The following is a 20,953-nucleotide window of genomic DNA, read 5'->3' as shown; positions in this document are numbered from 1 at the left end:
GGGCAAGTTAAGCTAAAAGGGTCTGTGGGCCAGGTGAGATATTGTGTAGGGGTCTTGTTACTGAGGGACCTAGAAGGAACTGAGGGTCCTGGAAATACTTTGTGCTGCAGACCACATAGTGGGAGAGAGTACTCCAAGGATGGGTTCTCCAGTGCCCCCCTCCTTCATCCCCCTCCACAGAAAAAGATTGAATGTATTGCAGTGTTTGATGGTGTCTTGCCATAAAATTCCAATGTCTTCCAATGTTTTTAAAGATTCAGGTAATTTTGCACAGTGTTAACTTGCAGTACTTGCTGCTTGGTAAAAAGAGGGAGAAAAATACAATAGAATGAGTAAGGGAGAAGAGCCTTAAGAAAGGGTCTTAAGAAAGTAATGGCCAACAAAGATCTTAAATGCATCTCCTGGGAGCTTAACAGGGTTATAAGGATCAGGAAAAATTTCTTTTTGCTGGTTTAATGATTGTTGCCCTGCTGGTCTGTGGAGTTTCGCCTGTATTTGAGGTCTTCTACAAGGTGTTCCTACTGTTGTTTGAAGGAAGTGTTGCTGGCCAAGTGTCATCCCTGATATGTTGTCAGGTGCTTGCAAAATGCCTGAATGAAAGCTGGTTTCCCAAAGTGCTGAAGGAGGTGAGAAGCAGCAGGTGGGCTCCTTGTTCAGAGTGCACAGCTCCAGAAAGCTCTGTGGTCCAGAAACGATTTGCTTCTTTGGGGGATAAGAATCATAGCTACCTGCTCTCCAGGCTTTCTGCCTTCAAGTGACTCAACCTGAAATCCAGTCTAGTGATTTCTGTTTGTGACTGCAGAAAGTCCCCAGTCCTTGGAGCTGAGAGCTAAGCGGTGTGGGCTACTGCTCTGAGCCATAGGCACTGCTGTGTGACTGCCTGTCACGCAGGAGTACCTGTTTTATTGAGCTTGCAGGAATGAGCGCTTGGCCAACCTCTTACCTCTAATGAGCCAGCATAGGAGTGACTCTGGATCTTTATATTAATCATTAGAGCAAAACAGTGCGCTTGTATTACAACATAGTTTTAAATTACCACTCACATGACATAGACTCTGTGCAAAGTTCTCTTGAACCCCTGGTCTCCAAATCTGGAGAAATATCTTTGATGGCAAAACTGGGTCAAAGAAAGCCCAAATGCTCCCATGTGAGCACATTTCTTCACTTACGACTGCAGCTTGCTACTCCTTTTACATGTGCTTGTGGGCCTGTGAGAAGAGCCAAGTTAAAATCCTTCCCCATCCTTAAAGTCAAAGCTGTTTGTTAACCCCAGTGCGCTTAGCAAACTGTTTTATAACGCAGCCTTTCAACTAGTTGTGTTACCACAACAGAGGAAGTAGCAAACTGAGGCATAAAAGCAGAAATCAGCACACTGATGGGAGTTCTGGGGGGTGAGGCTCTGTATGATAATTCTGGTCCCCAGGCCGGTTTATTGTAAAAATAATTACCTTAATGAAAATGACCTGAGATGAGACAGAAGCTTTGACTTGAGGGAGAGCTGTTAGTATTACTGGCAGTAGTTCTTTAGAAGCTGTGGTTCTGTCCACAGACAAAGCCAAGGATATAACTGCATCCTACATCCTTGCTTAAGCCCTAATAACATCCTGTTCTTGCAAAAGTGTTTTTCTGAGAAGAGTCTTGCATGGTGAATAATTGTAAACACTCCATTGTGGTTTTTATTTTGATCCACACTGGTCTTTGATATCTTTTTCTCCAAAGCACATAATAATAGCTTGTCATGTAAAATTAATTTTTATTTTTACGTCATCATTAAGTAGTGCTTTTCTCACTGGAGTACTCACTGTCAGCAGGATAAAAGGTACTATAAAGAGTTAAGAAAAGTAATTGTTTCATCAGATTATGTATTAGTTCAGCTAGGCTAATGCAATATCTAGACAAGCCCTATAATTGGAGATAGTTTGAAACAAGCTTTTAGCTATTCATGTGCTCCAGCTCTTAAGTTAATTTCATATCTAAGCCATTAAGCAAAAAACCTCAAAACCCAGACCCAAACCAACCAATCAATAAAAAAATAGGCCGTTGTTCATTAAAGACATTTTGAAAATGAGGTTACAGAGACAGGGGTGCATGTGTTCTTTTTCAGAAGCTTGGGACTGATTTTTTCTCATTTTGCAAAATGTGTGCTGAGTCTGAGAAGCCAGTCAGTGATATCTCTTGCAGAACTGCCTTTTGAGTGCACATGCGTATCAGTTGAAAAATATTCTGAACCACTTGTGCTCCAGTCTATTCTATATTTACTCAACATAGAGGTGTAAGATTTCACCTGGGGGTCTGTAGTAAGAGTCAATGCTTTCTGAGTCATGTTAGGAAGGAAAATGGAGCTTTGAATACAATTTTTGTTGAACTATTCCTTGCTTCTGACCAGCACAGTTTAAATGCTCAGATGGCATAGAAAGAGGAGAGGGTGGATTAAAGATGCCCACTTCATAGCCCTCTCCAGCTGTTTAGCCCTTATCTGTATATAAAAGGGGAATGACATGCCAGAGATCCTGCTTTCCTTTTTTTTCCTGCTGTTCTTTAGGATGATTCACACCATAGGAGCTACTATAATGAAAATTAACTCTATCCCAGCCAAAACCAGTGCAAAAAACTATGTTGCGTTTCTGCAGCTAGTCGTGGCTTGTAAGAGAAAGCCTCTACAGTTCATCATGCACAGAAACATTTAGCCTTCTTTGCTAATGGGATCTTTCTAGGAAAATATGAATGTGAATGAACAAACTAGTGTGACCGAAGTAATCTGCTGACTGCTGGCTCTGATCCCTCTCATTGGTTTTATGTATTAAAGGAAAATGAGCATAATGTATCTACTTAGTTGTGAGGGGGATTAATTTCGGATGATCAGCTTATGTTCTGAGGTACAGCAATTGAGTGTTTCTGGAACTTGTACAGATGTATTAATCTAAATGTCCAAGAAATTTTTGCCTGCTAATTCTCTGGTTTTGTACCTTATACTGCTTCCTCCACGTAACAGTGCTTTAAAATATGCTTACTACTTCTGGTGTCAGCAGCACTGTGTATATGTATGCATAACCAGTGCAAATACTTTGCCAGCTACTTAGAAGTTAGCTGCCTTTAACCATTCTGTCATTAAATATCCCTACAGATAAAATATTGCATTTGTCCGTGTTCACTGATGCAGAATAATTTTTACATGAGTCTGACAATTATTTTTATACACTTAAATTTTGTCTTTATGTTCCTTCAGGCTTCAGACTTGATTATCACCCCAGCTACAACTTTCAAGGAAAAACCAGATCCCAGTGGTTTGGTATTTGGAACTGTGTTCACTGATAATATGCTGACAATTGAATGGTCCTTGGCTTCAGGATGGGAGAAACCTTATATTAAGCCGCTTGAGAACCTTTCATTGCATCCAGCCTCCTCATCTCTGCATTATGCCATCGAAGTGAGTACTGAATTGATTTGGAAAGTGCTGTTTTGTTTCATTAGCTCTTGAAGCCATAGCTTTGTAATACAAGGACTATTACTGTCTTAAGTTTATTAGTACTGAGTTACATTTTGTTTTCTTAACTGATGTCCTTCCAGAATAATTCCATTATTTACAAGAGAGTCATGTTTATGTTAGTATAACTCAGAACCAACTCTGGCCTGTGGATTCCAGCTCACTTACCTTTCTAGTGTAGTGAAGGTGGTGACACATGAATTTGAGAAAGCATTCTAGTTTGCTGCTGGTGGATTGGTCCAGTTACTGTCTCAGATGTAACTTACTGAAGCACTGGATCAGACCGCATGAGATTCCAAGAGTGGCTTTGATCTGGGGACTGAACATGCACTTTGTGAAAGTTATTTTAAGCCGTTTAAAAGGTTCATAGCTTGGATTGCAGGACAGATTAGACAGACGCTTGTTTGCAACTCCAAAAAAGTCTGGAGAGCTCTCAGCTAGGTCTGGTGCATTCAGCATATACAAGTGTATTTAAGCAGAGAATAATCAGCAAGGAACTTTGGAAAGGGAAATGTTAAGTCGGAAACCAGCGTGGTTAACAGTTTCTGTGCTTAGCTGCTTACTGTCTAAAGATGCCTTTTGTGTCTCCAGAGCAGCTTTGGCCATACTCACATCTGTGTGAGAGCCACGGTAGGGCACATGCTGAAATGGAAGCCTGCTTCTCCCCCCACTTCTGGGTAGGTGGGAGTGTGCTCGCTGAAGTTGCTGGAGTTGCTTGTGCTTCTTTAATGATTTTTTTTTCTTTATAGGTTTTTAAACCACTGGTATAAGGGAAGAATCGAGTTTTTCCCTTCTTGCAGTCCCTGAGCTCCTGCCTTCACCATTTTTTGTTATTGCTGTTTTTTCCCCATGTAGTCATCAAGCCTCCAAAGGTCCTATGTCAATTAACAGCAGGCCCCTGTGACCAAGGCTGCAGCTCTTGATCTGCCCAAGAAGTAAGAAACCACGCTGGAGTCCCAAATCTGTATTTCACTCTTAGTAGCATATTACTTTAATGCTCGGCCTCTGGCCCAGTGTGAAATCATTGCTAATCTGAATATGCTCTTATTTTTTTTTTCCATTTTTTTTCATTCTTTTACCCTTATTGCATCACGTTTCCTCTAGCCAAGAGGACAGACAGAGGAGAATCTGGTGCCAATGCTGTGGCTCAATGAATACACAGTGGGTATAATAAAAATGATGAATTTGGCATTCCCTCCCCTTTCTCCTTGCCCTCCATGATGCAGTGTGATAGTCTGGATCTGATGAACTCCAGATCCAGCTCCTGTGATGTACACATGTCAGATAATACCATTTGCACACCACTGTAGCAACCAACCATCAAGCAACCACAGCAGTTGCTTTTATTCAAGTTGAGCATTTCTGGAACACATCACTGTCTCCCTTTTTAATAAGTGAAAGGTTTTACTGAGCTCTGGAAGGTTAAAAGTATTTCTTTTTGGAGAAAAAAGATTTAACTTCTTGAGAAGGCTTTGTGTTTCAGTAATGATGTGATTCTTACTTTTCTCAAACCATTGATCAAATCTGAGTAGTAACTTCCCTTCCTCTTCCCTCTCATTAAAAGTCCTGTGAATGTGTTTGGGAGAAGGGTGGGGGGAAACAACTGTTCTGTGACAAGAAAGTAGCTTTACAGAAGTGTGGTCTTAGTAACTGGCCCAAGAAAAATCATACCAAAGTTACCAGACATGTCACCAGCAATGCCATCCTTTATAAAGATAGAATTTTTTTCTTGTAGCTACAATGTCTATCCTAGGAACAGTTTCTTTCTCAAAACTGCAAACAAAGCTTTTAATAACGTTGGCATTGCTATAGGAGTAAAATAAATTCTGAAGGCAAAATGTTTTGGGTTCTGATTCTGGTTCTGCTACATAGTTGGCATGTAGCCTAAGGAAAATTGCTGGGATTCCTGCAACCCAGCTACAACTCAATTAAAATTTGTCATGTGGAAGGACCTAGCTCTGTCATGGGACTGCACAAAAGTTTTCTAAACATTGTATTTCACTGATCCTTATGGGAAAATGTTGTAGAATTTAATAATAATGAAACCTTGAATATTCTACTAAAATACAGGATTCTATTTCCCAAGTAAAAAAACTTCATATGTAGACTTCCAACCACATAGAATGTATTTCCAGCCATTTACTTTTTTTGGAACAGTCAAGAGGAGAAGCCTAGGGGGAGTAACAGCAGTGATGCAGTTATATTCATAGAACTTAATATTGAAATTTAATTTACAAGGAAATGCTTCAGGAAATAAATTCTAAAAATCTGAACTCTTGTCTATAGGCATAAGTGATCCTTTAATATTTAATCTAAATAATACCTGTGTATATATTAATGTGAGCTTATATAATAGTTGTGGGGTTTTGTTTATAACTATAACTGGAAAGTATCAATCTGTAACTGAAAATAACTATGGCCATTTTGTGGGCATATGTTTTTTGCTGTGGTTAGGAGATGCTGTAGAGCACTCTACTGGGAGGGCACTGATGGGATAAAGGTTTCTTGGAAACTGATTGTCAACACCAGTCATCCGGATTCTGCAGTTTTGTAGGATAATTATGACTGATTTGTTTCCTGTAAAGTATAGATAAAATATTTTTATGCATTATTCCTCTAGCATAAGGCTGATGCATTGTCTCTCAAGCTAGTTAAACCCCCTTCCACTTTGTAGGGGTACATGGGGGAAATAAGTGACAAAGGTTTTGCTACAGCTACAGCAAGAACTGCCACAGAGTTCCTTTGATTATGTTATTCCATGCTTCCTACCGAAATGTGTTTTGGACAGAGCCCTAAAAATGCTTAACATATAATTAAATTCTATAGAACTTTTCTGTAATGGAGAATACTGTTTTGGCACAGCCTTAGGTATAAGTCAGGATGTGAGGGAATAGTTAAGTTAAACACATGCTACAAATTTTAATTGCTGTAACCAAATGATGAAAATAATTGGTTATCTTTAAGTCCCTTGACAGAGAAAGATGTATCTGAAGCATAGGCAGGTTGTCTTTGTAGAATAAACTTCATGATACTACCTCAACAGGAGCCTGTTGCAAGGATTAACTAGTTAGCAGGAAAGTGAAGTTCTATTTCCAAAGGGTGTGTTCTGCTTTTACACTGATCACCATGGGATAACATGTCTCAATTATTATTTGATTTCTTTTCCCTCCTTTTTGGCTTGGTAGTTGTTTGAAGGAATGAAGGCTTACCGAGGAGTAGATGGTAAAATCCGCCTGTTCCGGCCAACCCTCAACATGGACAGGATGGCACGATCAGCAAGACGAGCAACTCTGCCAGTATGTAGCCAAGGCACCTTATTCTCCTTAAGTCAGAGCAAATTTTCATTTTCAGAGTGCAATTCTCTGAAACTTTACAGTAACATAACAATTATCAAACACCCTAACTCTTCAATAGTTCAGTTAAACGTTCTCAAGAGATCTTCTGCAGTGAACTGTTTGAAATGTGTTTTTCTTTTCAATCACAACAGTGTTTTGCTTTCTTGGTTGCCTCCCTGCTGCCTCAGATGTACACAGTCTGTTTCTGAGGGATGAATGCTGTTCTGCAGGTATTTGCATGCAGACAGCTAATGAAATTGTTCTGGCGCTAATGTTATTCCTTCTTTCTACTTCAGTTAAGTCCTTCAGCCTCTGAACGCCTTCATTTCTGGTGTCGCTAGCAACTTAACACTGCTTTCAGCAGTTGTATATTGGCCAGTGAATTTCTTCCTGCACTTACTAGTTTTATTACTGTAAGAACTTTGCAGCTTTGTAAAAGTGGGAGACTTGGTGGGCCCCTTGGAGTTATAACCCACAGCACTCTTCTGTGAAAGAGGTGGTGCCATAGCTTGCAGCGTGCCAAAGTGAAGGTGGTGGCTGCACAGAGTTCTCTCGGTGTGCTTTGGAGGCAAGAAGGGTTGATGGCCCCTTTTTGCTATCGCAGGAGGATACTTTGTAGCAGAAGGAGGGCATTCACCATACTGTATAAAAAGGCACAGTGTCAAAGACCGTGGGATCTTAAATTCCATAAGAAATGAACTCAAGGATGATGATGTAGTCCTATGAACCCCTATGGACTGTCACTCTTACATATGGTGATGAAATGTTCCCCTTAGCGTATGGATCTGCAAACAGCACAGAGGCTCAGGCTGTATTTCTCCATTTTCTTTTCTCCCTTTGCTTTTCCTTCTCAGTCTTTTGACCAGAATGAGCTGTTAGAGTGCATCCGGAAGCTTGTGGAAGTGGAAAAGGAGTGGGTCCCGTACTCGACAGCTGCCAGCCTGTATATCCGTCCTACCCTAATTGGAACTGAGGTGTGAAACGTTTTTTTCCCCTTTTAACTTTTGTGTATTTAAGCATGAGGCAAAACCTTCCATCCATAAAGAGAAATACGCAGCAGTCACTAGATAACAGTATTACGGGTCAGGGGCAAATATTTTACGCGTTTTCTTTTGCGTTGGTCGCCTGTAGCGCCGCTTCAAAATTTCTGTTGGCCGCAGCGCCACCTAGTGGACACATTGATTCAGAGCACAGAAAGTAAACTGGCACAGCTATTCCGAGTGGTAATGGCAACGTTTAGGTTTTATCTTTGGTTCCGTATTAAAAGGATAATAATTTGTGACATGGTAATGTATGCCTTTAAAATACTAATAATCCGGAAAAAATGTGAGGGAACAGAAATTTGCTGTGTAGATTTTTTTGATTTCATCTCATACCTCCATCCTGACCTTAGTGAGGAGATTTTGGAAGATTCTACTCAGTCAGTTAAGATGGGTCTTCTGAGAGTCACTTCTGATGGAACTAAGAACAAGTTCTTGTGTCAGTTTATCCTTGAACCCAGATAAACCTGAGTTTATAAGTGGCTCCTTAGCATCTAGGTATTAGTGTGTACTCTCTGAGTTTCACGTGGGTGTGAGTCAAACCAATAGTATTTATAAAGGGAATTAAGAAACAGGGAATGTATTTTAATTAAACCTTTAAGCGTGGGGTTTTTTTAGCAGTGGCAAGATGGAAACCTATGATGGTAGAACATAGGGTAAGGAAGCTAAAGAATGTATAGTTCCCAACTAGGCAAGTTACTCTTCTGCAATATCCATATCTTTAAGTAGTTATATATGAGCATTATGCATTTCATATGTGTTTTAGGACTCCATGAATTTGATGCTTGTACACTAGTTGCAGATTTTCTTTCAGGTGGGAAGGGTCTCCACTCAGTGACTGCAAAGTATTAATATTAAAATTTTAATTTTCCCACGTTGTTTTTGATTTTGGGAATTCTTTTGCTCTTGAGCTTTGTTTCACGTTAGCCGACATACCTGGCCTTTCTGCTATGTCATATGTTGTTTTTGCTTTGCATGTCCTGCTAATCTTTTATGAATCAGCACAATTAGGAAACCCAGTCAGCACAATCTTTTGATTGATCATGTAAGAATCAGGAAAAATATCAAGCTCTCTTTTAATTAATCTTGTTAGAAGCTTTGCTGAAGGATTAAAGTAGACAGAAATCAAAAGAAACTTTTCAGGACCTGAGGAAGGCTTGTTTGAATTTTCTAGTAGTTCCATATGACGCTATGACTTTCCCTCCCACTTCCCAGTTTAGCTTCATGTGCTTTGTGCAGCCTTTTCATTAGACCTTTGGTCCTAAAGATTTAAGTTCAATAACTTTTTTTCAGTGGAGACCTAATCTTAGACACCAAAGATGAGCTTGTTCTTTTTACAAGTCTGGTTTCTCTGAGTGGAGACAAGATATTAACCCATTCAGTTGCGTAGAAGATCCCAAGAATCATGGGCAACCAGCTGTACGTAGCCCTGCTTGAGCAGGGGCGTTGGGCAAAGTGATCTCCAGTGGTGCCTTCCAACCTTAATCATTCTGCGGTTCTGTGGTCAGTCCTGAGCTTTAATTGTATAGTTAAACCGAGTCTCCTACCACAGGATTCAGACTTTGCCCGGTGCCAGACTTTTCGCCTCCACCTTTAAGTATTGATGGTGATGACATGAAGTGTGGGAAGCCATCTCTCAGGGAGGGGGTGTGTGTGTGAAGTGACACATCCCAGGTTATTTCCTGTGCAATGGTGTGAACCATTTCCAGCAGGCAAACCATCTTAGCTTGTCACACAGCCGTTCACAGAGCCAGAACTCAACTCTGCCACTGCCAGTTCTAAGTGCCATTGGCTAATTCTCATCACTAGTGCAGCTGACAGTGGTTCCTCCACTGCTGTTACTGCTAGCAGTGGTCCTTGCCACTCCTCCTCCCAGAAGGCTTTGCAGGCTTCTGCTGTGATTAATTCATGTACTTACTTAGTGTCTTGTTAAGCTAATTTCTGAATTCTCAAAATCTTGAAACTGTTTGAGAAGATTTCAATAATATATAGGTAAATTCAACAGCTGTAAGTGAATGGTGACAATATGGGTTGTTATGTTCCTTGAATAGCGGGAAAGTTATATAAATATTTTCTTTTCATTGCAGCACTTTGCATTTTTCTGGTAAAAGCACTCTCATGCTGCAGTTCTGAAACTAGTGTTTCAAAAGCTAATTGTGCAGCATCCGGGGTTTGGAGTGAAGTATATACCAGTAACTTTTGATTCGTTTACATTCCGTATTTTCAGCCATCCCTTGGAGTGAAGAAGCCAACTAAAGCCCTACTGTATGTCATACTGAGCCCTGTGGGCCCTTACTTTTCAAGTGGAAGCTTTAATCCAATATCCTTATGGGCAGATCCAAAATATGTAAGAGCCTGGAAAGGAGGAACAGGGGACTGCAAACTCGGAGGGTAAGAAAACATAATTCTGCATCTTCTACATAGCTCACAAAAGAGATTTGTTTTTAAGTGAAGTATCTAATCTAGCAGTAGAGGTATTAAATGTAGCAGTTAAACAATGTACTATAACAATTTCTAAACTGTACTTTGCAAATATATTTATGCAATGTTGCCGCATCTCAAGCTGAGGAGCTGAACCCAAAAGGTGTCCATGAAATACTTCGCCTGTTCCCCTTGCAGAAGTTGACCCTAAAGATATCACTTCTTCGATGCATCGTTCAGTATAGCAGCCTGCTGCCAACAGGGCAGTGGGCAGCACTGACTGCTGACCTCCTTCCTCGGCAGACTGTCTTGACAAGCCATCTGCAGTTAGCTAGGAGGGTGTGGGTGTGTAAGGGAAAGCATGAGACAATTATCTGCATCGACTTCAACACAGTCTGGCAGTTTTCTGCTGAACTAGGCCCAAGCACAAGTTAGGTAGAGACATAATTCTTAATGTCCAAGTACTTGACTTGGGTGAAGTTGCTTAGGACTTGACTGGAGCAAGCAACTTGGATCTGGCTAAATAAATGACTCAATTATACATCCTTGTTCTTTGGTTTAAATGAAGCTTATTTCTCTACCTGGGAGTTTTTTCTAGGCAGGAAGTTAGTAGTTGTCAAGTGGTGCTCAACTGAACAAGTAAAATAATCAAAGGGCAAGAAAATGGCTTTCCTTCGTTCAGTCTGATGTTCTGAGACCTTTGCTCTTCTTTTTTTTTTTTTTTTTTTGTGTGTGGAGTTTTTGCTAAGTTTTAGGAATATATTAATTGTTTCCTGTGCATCCTTCATACATCATCTGTGAAAAAAGGAATAGTCCGGAGTCACTACTGACTTGGTTTGTGCCCAGGGGTGAGAACTCCAACTCCAGTGTGGCCAGCACTTTGGAGCTGCTGACTTTGGGTCTTCATGGTTGTTTTAACATCGGAAGCAAAGGGTTTCCCCTCCCTCCTCAAAGCATCTACAAAGTAAACATATTATTCAGTCAGGTTCTAGGCAGCATTTTAGGGAAAAATTGCTCCTCAAGGGTGTGGAATTCATCAAGGCCCATCTGCAGCTCCTGAAGCTACTAGTTCTGTGAATATCTTTCACTATAAAAGAAACAACTCATCTTTGGTGATTTTTGTGTTCCAAGAGGTTCATCTGACTTATATGACCCATCTGTTCATCTGACATATATGGGATGAGGTGGATGGGTTTATTTTGCTTTTTTTAAAAGCATGAGCTGGATAGGAATTGCTGCTCTCTCCAGGATGCCAACTGCTAAATAAAGATAAAAGCTTTCGTAAGGTGTCTAATTGCAATGATTAGAATGTCCAGAAAACAGAACAAGAGATAATTTGAAGACAATTTGGATGGATACATTTGAGCTGTTGATGCTGTTCAGCCCTTCAAAGTTTTTGGATTGTAGATACAAATGATGTAGTAAAATGCTAGTAGAGTACTTCCAATGAAATATTCCAGGGATAACCAATGACTGTGCAGAGAACTTGCTTGTGAGGTAGATGTGCACAAAACCTCACACAGAAATCAGAAAATACCTAAGCAGATATTCATAACTGTTTGATATTTCTTTTTGTTTCTGAAGGAATTATGGTTCTTCTATTTATGCCCAGCAAGAAGCCCTGGAGTTAGGCTGTCAGCAGGTTTTGTGGCTCTATGGAGAAGATCACCAAATAACTGAAGTTGGAACAATGAATCTGTTTCTCTACTGGATAAATGAAGATGGAGGTATAGTAACACAGAACATGAAAATTTTAACAGAGTAGGCAGCTGGGACTGTAATCCACAAAATGATTATTAGAGTGCAGGTCATAAGCTTTTTAATGAAGATTATGTAACAAAGGAAATGCCTGTTCTTTTCTGAAAACTCGTAAGTGACAGTTATACCATTGTGAAAGAGGAGATTCTGGAGCAGTTGTCAGTACTGCCTACTGATAATATACGACACTGCTGGGCCAGTCCACGTGCTCATAAGGGTATGGTCTAGCCATGCACAAGGTCACACTACAGGTTTGGCGTCAACTCTAGCAGCATGCTTGGTCTTGAAGGAGGTGTTGGGTCAGAAACAATGCAGACATACTGAAAACACCTTATGGCTGTGTAACTCTTCAAACTCTGTGGCTTTGGGCATGTGTGGTTCCCATCATCACTTTCTGGCAAGTCAAGTGTTCCTGAAGCATAATCAAAAGTATTTCTGCATCCAACCGATGAAGAACGCTGCTCTTTCTTTGAAGAATTTGAAGTTCTGTCCAGTGGAGGCAGAGAGAAACATGTCAGTCAGCATTCTGCATCACTAATGCTCAAATGATGCTTTGAAGGTATACCATCGTTCTTGAAACCATTTTTACCTCTTTATTCCCACAGTCATCTCTGAGCAGTGTACATTCTGATGAGAAAACTGTCTAGTTAATGAGCAGCCAACTGCTTAGGTATCTCAAAAATGTTCACTGGGCATGCAAGTATTCAGTGCTTGAGAAGTAATAGCTACAGTTGAAAACTGGTTCAGAAGACTGCATGGCTGAGTCCTTAAAGGATTGAGCCAGCGTATAGGCAAGTGGAATTAAAGGACACCTTCTGACTTCTGTGAGGGCTGGCCCTCCATGAAAATGTAGCATTATTGAACTTCTGCATGGCAGCAGATGCAGGTTTCAGACTCTGGTTTCATCATAGTGCTGTGGGTACCCTTGAAAATTGACATTTTTCTGACAGTGCTTAGCTGCAGTACAGAGGCAATATTCTGTGGGGACAGCAGTGTTGTTTGCATAACGTAGGGTAATGGGAATCCTGACTCCCATCTCCAGTTTTGTTATCTGTTCTTCTGCAAAATCTTTGCCTCTTTTATAAGAGGGGTGACACTCTCTCAGTGTTGAATGAGTCTGTGCAGTCTTGTGAATGAAACTATAAATATGGGAAATCTTGTTGTTATAGCAGCAGTAGATTTGCCAGTGTAGCTAGATGGTCAAATTCATGCGTTGTATAACTTCACTGGAGAGACACAAAAATAGATTTTGGCTCATTCGGCCCAGGGAAAGGACACTGAAGCGGGGGGACATAATTAGAATTCAATGTTCTCATTGTACTTAAACCAGGAATATGCTGGAATTATCCAGCTGCAGCACCGTACTGTTCCAAAGATCTGCCAGTCACTGTGTTACCAGTGCATTACTGAATAGTACTATTGTGAGGTGGCCGTAGCAAACAACTTGTAATTCATGCTACCCAAGCTAACTGTGTACTAGCAAACCTGCCATTTCACACGACATGGTCATTAGCATCATCGGAGCACTTTGCTGTCTCCTGGTGTGTTGATTAATGCTTAATTTATGATATCTTTGGTTGAGAATCACTCTTGCTGCCAAAGTGTGTCATCCCATACCTGCCTACGGCTTTACATTGTAATTTAAAAAGTGTTTGCCATTACTGTCGCTTCACAAAGGATACTTACTTAGGCTGTGGTTTTGTTTTGTTATGCAAATTCTGCAGCTGAGAGAGGGAGCTAACATAAAAACAGCGAGGCAGAAATTGCAGGTCTTCATGAAGAAGAAGAAGCCCTTTGTGTGTTCAGAGGTCACTTCGGAGTAGTCCGAACTGCTCTCCTTGGTTTATAACAAATCAAAGACTCAGCCCAGCAAAGCCTAGCTAAAGGACATCTATGCTTCCCATGAGAGCAGGCTTTTCTTGAACGCCTTTGCTGCTGATTTTCAGTTATAGCATTAGTGACTAAACATGACACATTGCCTTGGGCAGCAGGAGGAGCCTGGAAAAATGTTTTGGTTGTAACATGGAGGAAGGAGTAGGGGAGGAAACTACTCAATTTCTGGTAAAGTAACATGACATGCTCTATGCTGCTTTTATATGCCCACTGCTGCTGTGGCTGAGGCTTAGAATATGCCCAAATCTGGATCTCTGCTGTTGCATGAATACAGGAGTGTTGTATTTCATTCATCAAATACTGTTTACAGTTTATGTTCACAAAGTGAGAATTTTGGTCACCAGTCCATTCCACTTGCCTCTTCAGAGCACATAACAGTCCCAAGAAGCTGTTAACATTGAAACTAGTTTCCTTCAAGAATGTCTGTTCTGCTGCCTAGAATATAGGCTTGACTTTATGGAAAACCTTAAAATTTAAACATATGTCCAGCCTGAAGGTTGCTAACTATGAAATCTGTGTGCACTTTCGAAAGCTCAGTTTCTTCAGAATAATTTGAAGCCATCTCAGTTCTACTTGTAGCTTTAATGTTGAGGCATTGTGAATAGCATTCAGGCATCACCTAGTATTTTTTCCTGTTATTTAAATGGGAATTAATAGTGCCCACTTCAAAATACCTTACATAAATTAAAAAAATAATTATGGTAAAAGATTCTCTGGAACAGTCAGGTTAAATAACAGGCAAGTTTGCTTAACATTCTGTAGGTGGAGGATTATTTGAGCTGCAGAAGTATCTTGTACTACTAAGAAAATAAGGATTGTACCTTCTGCTCTTATAGAAAGCCATAGCAATAGCAAGGAGGGGAGAGCAGCAAATGAATGAGGAGGCAGACAAAGAGAAGGAAGGGAAAGAAACTGAGGAAAGTAAATTGACAGAGACACAAAGACAGAGTGATTGCATGAGGGGAGAGGAGAAGAAAAGCCTTGGGGAAATAAGGAGGAAGAAATAGAAAGGTTCAAAACAACAACTGGGAGAGGAAGTCAGCTGTTAATAATGGTGAAATCAGGGTTTCCTGGGGTCTCCTTGACCTTAAGTTCTCTTGGAATCATTTTGTTATCATTTTGGTAAAATATATTTTAGTGAATTTCTGAGCACTGTTATGGTGTGATTAGTGCTGAGCGCATCCCATATTTGGAATCTTATCTGCTACTTGTTCATAAACACAGGTATGTAAAAATTGAAGCTGTGTAATATGCAAGACCTCATTTTAAAAATCCCTTTAAACACTCTGATGGGGTTCCACTGTTACAGCATGCCTATACCATGGCTAGTTTAATGGAGCACTGAAGAGAAACCCTGACGTTTTCCTTCAAATGTCTTTCCCCCCCTTTTTGCTACTATACATTTTAAGGCTTCTAGCCCATCAAAATTATTCGGGAGGCAAATGGAGTCTGTGAGCTCACAGTCTGTTTTTTTGGAGATGGACAAACTGATGTCATATGGAGCCTGGTTTGGCATCAATTCACAGAGAAGATGAGCTTTCTGGCATGCTGTGTTGTATAGTGTTATCGTCTGTGCCGCATATCAGGGCAGCAGATGTTCCTTGGGCGGCCCCAGGCTGGTAGGCATCGTATGTATACTTGACAAAATTCTACAGAGCAGGCTGTTCAAAATGCTTCGAGACTCCCATGTCCTGTCAGCTCAGTGCTGTTTGATGGCTGGTTTGGCCTGGTAACTTTTCAAACTAGCTCAAATCAATTAATATACGTTGTTGTATTGGTCTGGCTGAGATGGAGTTAATTTTCCCCACAGCAGCCCTCATAGGGCTGTGCATTGTACTGGTAGCTAGAAAGGTGTTGATACCACACCAGTGTTTTAGCTCCTGCTGAGCAGTTCTCACACAGCATGAAGGCTGTTTCTCCAGCATTCCCCCCTCCCTCACCACTAAGCTGGGGGTGGGCAAGATCTTGGGAAGGGACATAGCCAGGACAGCTGACCCAAACTGACCAAAGGGATATCCCATACCATGTGATGCCTGCTCAGCAGTAAAAGCTGAGAGAAAGGAGGACAAAGGGGAGGCATTCATTATTTATGACATTTCTCTTCTGGAGCAACATTAACAGCCTGCTGAAGCCCTATGTCCCTATGGCCAAACATCACCTGCTGATGGGAAGTGGAGAGTAACATCTTTTGTTTTCCTTTGCTTCTGTATGTGACCTTTGCTGTTGCTTTATTAAACGGCCTTTGTCTTGACCCACAAATTTGGTTTTCCATCTTATTTTCTCCCCCACTATCCTGCTGAGGAGGGGAGTGTTAGAACAGCTTGATGGGCAACTGGCATCCAGCTAAGGTCAAACCACCACAGTTTTTGACCTTAGACAGGTTCTGGCCAAGATATGTTGCAACATCACCAAATAGAGGACATTATCTGGTGGGTAGTCACAATCTTTGGTATTAAGGTCCATGTTATTTGAGGTTTTCTGTTAGAGAAAGGGGAGCACTTGTATATAACTTGGTCACAAATGCAGAACATCAGGTTTTCAGATGTTCAGATGAGTCCTGTGGCTTATGAAAAGTTTTTAAGTCCTCTTCCTTTGATAGCTGTGCCAGAATTAGGACCAGGCATGCATCATGATTAGGAGTGGTGCTAGACAGACTCAGAAAAGGAAAGCTATTGTTCCTGACTGTGTGAGAAAGAAGAGATCACTGCTGTACTTAGGAGTCCAGGTTAGGGAATAGCACTATTGGTGAGTCAGACGAGAGCAGAATGTATAGCCTGTTCTAGGGCAGCTTTTAAAATACATTTTGGCATGGCAGTTTACATCTATTACTTATGTATGTATAGATCCTCATAAACGGAACATGGAAGCATAGGCAGGAAAAACTCCTAGTCTGAATGAATAAATCCAGAGATGGCTGCATTAAGAAGTAACAGACATTTCTTGAGAGAATGGACAGCGAGCAGCAGATTCAACAAGTAATTCCATTTATTTATCCTCCACTTCCCCTATGCCACCCCAGCTCCCAAAGTCCCCTCTTGCAGAGTGGGAGAGAGCCCATGCTGTCGCCAGTCTGGAGCACTGTATGCACTGGCTGGCAGGCAGTATTTTTGCACAGAATTATCTAGCTGACTGCTGAAAAGAGAGTATTAAGCAGCTGAGCTCAACCTGCTCTCACAGCCCAAGGATGAATACCGTGTTTCTGTCTTCTACCCAGCTGCAAGTTTTCACAGGACCTACAGAAATATTTTTGAGACAGTGTTTCCTTTGAGTCTGTTTCAAATGGAGCCCTGGATTCAGTGATTTTTTGCAGGTAGGCAGAAAGGGACATAATAAAAACATGAAGATACATATCTTGTTCTTTAATGTGACCTAGGCAAAAATGAATCAAAAGTCTTAATGGTTTGTGGATTTAATGATCAGGGTAGTATCCTTATAACATCAAGAAAGATGATGGACTCTCACTGGGAAGAGAATATTATTAGAAAAGAAATTATGAAGAGTATTACTGGAAGATTGTGGAGGTCTTCACTTCTCAGTGGAAATTTGAGACTGTTAAAAGAGCCTGGCTGCCTGAAAGAGTAAATGCTCAGTATTCTCTGATAATAGGAACTGCTGAGTATGCTACAAGATGGTTTAAAGTAAAAGTGATGGTTTAAAATAAAAAGATTAACTCTGATTTGCTGCAAAGGTCAGATGGAAGAATAAAGACTACATACAAACTTCTGTGTTGTAATTTGAGTATTTAGTAAGTATGGATTACCATTTAGCTACCATTTCATTAGTTACATTAGATGAACATGTATCTAATGCTCTTTTTCAAGAGCAAACAAGAAAAACAAGCTAACAAACCAGACTAGTTGAATGATTTGTATTGTTGGTGCTTTTGGAATTTTATTAGGAGTGCTCTTTCTGTGTAAAGAGAAAATTGGGGGTGTGGGGTGGGAAGGATGTCTAGATGAAGACAAAGGATGATTAAGGAAGTCTCCTCTCAAGATGCATTTGGCAAGGTTTCCACTGCTTTTCTTCTTCAGTAAATGGGCCTCAAAATATCTCATAGATGTTTCATATTCACACTATGAGGTAGGTATATTGAACCCCATATTGCTAAGTGAAGTAAAGCAGTTCAGGGAAGGTCATGATATGCCCTGGGATTATTAGGCATGGCTTTCCCTTGTGCCTGTCTACTCTGAATTTGAAGACTGAACTATTTGGTGGTTCCCAGTAGTTATACAGCAAATCCATAATACACAGAGAAGTAAAACCTACTACTAGGCTTTAGCCATATGTTTATTAGTGTGTTAAACATGTTTCTTCCCCACCCACTGAAGTATACTCAAAATGTTCCAAACAATCAGCAGCAACTTATTGTAATTGAATCTGTGTAACTTGTGTTCTTAGAGGGTAGGAAACATTACTGATATCATTCCACTTCTTTTTAATTTTCACGTTAGGTGTAATATGAGTAAACATTTTTTTGTTTCTTTGTTTGTTTTTCAACCAGTCTTTCTATTTCTTTTGTGTTTGACAGAAAATGAACTGGCAACGCCACCTTTAGATGGCATCATCCTTCCAGGAGTGACAAGACAAAGCATTTTGGATTTGGCACGTAATTGGGTGAGTGTTTTGACCTTGGCAGTAATGGTTTCAACTATCATGTTATAACATAGATGAAAGTAAGCATTCCTGGTGTTCAGTATCTTGAAGTTCAACTGAGCTGGTCAGATCATCGAATCACAGAATCGGTTTGACTTGTGTTTTTGGCTTGGAAGTTACCTTTAAAGGTCATCTAGTCCAACCCCCGCTGCAATGAGCAGGGGCATCTTCCACTAGATAGGTTGCTTAGAGCCCAGTCCAACCTGACCTTGGATGTTCCCAGGAATGAGGCATCTACCACCTCTATGGGCATCCTGTTTCAGTGTTTCACCACTCTCACCAATAAAAATGTATTCCTTATATCTAGTCTAAATCTACCCTCTTTTAGCTTAAAACCATTATCCCATGTCCTATCGCAACAGGTCTTGCTAAAAAGTTTGTCCCCGTCTTTCTTATAAGCCCCCTTTAAGTACTGAAATCCCTTAACCTAAAATGGGAACTAATGGCATGTTAATTCATAAATTCTCAGCAACATCATCAGAATACCCACACCTGTCACACAGAACAATATCAAACTTGTTAAAATAGCTCTGTGTAGAATTTTACATGGAAATTCTCATTAAATCCACTGGTACCAGCAACTTAAAGCAAGGAAACAAACAATTACCATGTGTGATCACAGCTATACTTCAGTCATCAGCACACTATTTCTCTACTTAGTTCCCATGGCTCCACCTTTCTTTCTAATAACTAGCATGCAGCCTAAAATCCAGCCAGAGTCTTGAAGTCATCTGTCTGCTTCCAGATTCCAGTTCTGTGATGTAACCATCCAAGAACTTATTCAGACACTTGGGACTACCTCATATCTCAAATGCAGCAAGCTGTTCACTCTGCCTGTACTTTATTCAAAGGTTTTATTGTGGCTTGGGTAAGAATACTGTACAGTCAAAGGCTCATCAAGCCCAGTATCCTGTCTCCTGGTTTTGGCCAGGTTATATTTAGGGAGGAGTAACAGGAATAACACAGGCATGTATTATGCTTTTCCCCTGGTATTAACTCTCAGCTTCCAAGACTTCCTGAAATACAGTTCACAGTTATATCACTGAAGTCTTAACTTGCAATGAAGAGAGCTAGGCATGTACTTCGTGGTGCACGTGTGCCACTTGTTGACCTGTGCTGAGCTCTTGTGTGTCTTTATACGTATTGGTATTCCCCTAGTGCAGATACACATGCACACTTCTCAGTCCCACCTGGGGGGAGGGGGGCTTGTTTGTGAGATACCAGACTCTCATCTTGATCTTTTTGAATAATTAGGTGTCTTCTACTCTACAAAGGTTGTTCTCTTTTTCCTGACTTCTATTCCCTAACCTATCTGAAAGCCTACTTACATGGTATCCCTGCCTCGCTTTCCAAATACTCTCCTGTCCAGAGCTAATCATGTTTTCTTCTGTTTCATATTAAAAAGCTTGCATGTAAAACAAGGACTAAGCTTTAGTTTGGCCTGATAGGACAATGAAGTCCACATAAATCTGTGGAATGAAAATTTCAGTTCGATGTTTATTTTTCTTCTTCAAACACATCCCCTCAATCAGTTGCTATGTGTTCAATCAGTTGCTATGCATTCTTCAACACTTGTAGAAGGAAAAACACTCCCTATGTTAAAACTGTCCAATGTGAATTGCTTTAGTCATACTTGCAGTACAGTTAATTTTTCTATGTGACAACCGTGTGCAGGCTACAGTGTGAAATTTCACCAGAGATTAAAGAAATATATCACATCTAGTTGGCATTGCAGGTGGAATTAACAGAATGTGTTCTACTTAGGAATTGTTTGATAGTGGAATGCAAAGCTCTCTTGACATAACTGAGTAATTTTTTTACAAATTCTAGCATGCTGGAGACCATGAGTAGTTAGATCCTGTGTCACATAACCAATGACAAATTCTGCTGTGTTATTCCCTAATGCAATATTGATATTCTGTACCAAATCAGAGGGAAGTCCCACTTAATCATCAGCATTTTATCTGACAAACCACTGGCTTCCTTGATGGTAATTCTTTCGATTAGAGTCTGTCTTGTGTGATACTGTAGGGTTTGAAAAAATCACATGATTACAGCCAAAACTTGACTGATTGCCATTAGACTAGTAGTTCTATTAGAGATGTTAAACATGGAAAACAAAAACACAAACCATTTTTAAACTTTTTACAATTTTTGTGGTTGATTCTTCTTGTGCAGGGAGAATTTAAAGTGTCTGAGCGATATATCACCATGAGTGACCTGACAACTGCCTTGGAAGAGGGCAGAGTAAAGGAGATGTTTGGTGCTGGAACAGCTTGTGTTGTATGTCCCATCTCTAACATTTTATATAAGGGCAAGGTAAGAAAATGTCTGTCTCTCTCCCCTCTTCCTTCTTTCTTCAGAATTTT

General features: G+C 40.5%; 1 protein-coding gene across 3 annotated transcripts in view; it reads left to right on the top strand.

Annotated features, from left to right (window-relative positions):
- BCAT1 (branched chain amino acid transaminase 1) overlaps nucleotides 1–20,953 on the top strand; it is a 69,724-nt gene that overhangs the window by 33,869 nt on the left and 14,902 nt on the right. For 2 of the 3 annotated variants that reach the window (XM_080392199.1, XM_080392201.1), the window contains exons 3-10: nucleotides 3,227–3,427; nucleotides 4,589–4,645; nucleotides 6,670–6,780; nucleotides 7,674–7,793; nucleotides 10,087–10,250; nucleotides 11,865–12,007; nucleotides 18,460–18,545; nucleotides 20,763–20,903. In XM_080392199.1, coding sequence (XP_080248325.1) covers nucleotides 3,227–3,427; nucleotides 4,589–4,645; nucleotides 6,670–6,780; nucleotides 7,674–7,793; nucleotides 10,087–10,250; nucleotides 11,865–12,007; nucleotides 18,460–18,545; nucleotides 20,763–20,903 — 1,023 coding nt within the window. The remainder of the gene's footprint in view (nucleotides 1–3,226; nucleotides 3,428–4,588; nucleotides 4,646–6,669; nucleotides 6,781–7,673; nucleotides 7,794–10,086; nucleotides 10,251–11,864; nucleotides 12,008–18,459; nucleotides 18,546–20,762; nucleotides 20,904–20,953) is intronic. The other variant, XM_080392200.1, reaches the window with a different exon arrangement.

The sequence above is a fragment of the Falco punctatus genome (genome assembly GCF_963210335.1).
Source record: "Falco punctatus genome assembly, chromosome: 6".
NCBI lineage: Eukaryota > Metazoa > Chordata > Aves > Falconiformes > Falconidae > Falco > Falco punctatus.
Note: the sequence above shows the minus strand (reverse complement) of the source record. Positions and strands in the feature narration are given on the sequence as shown.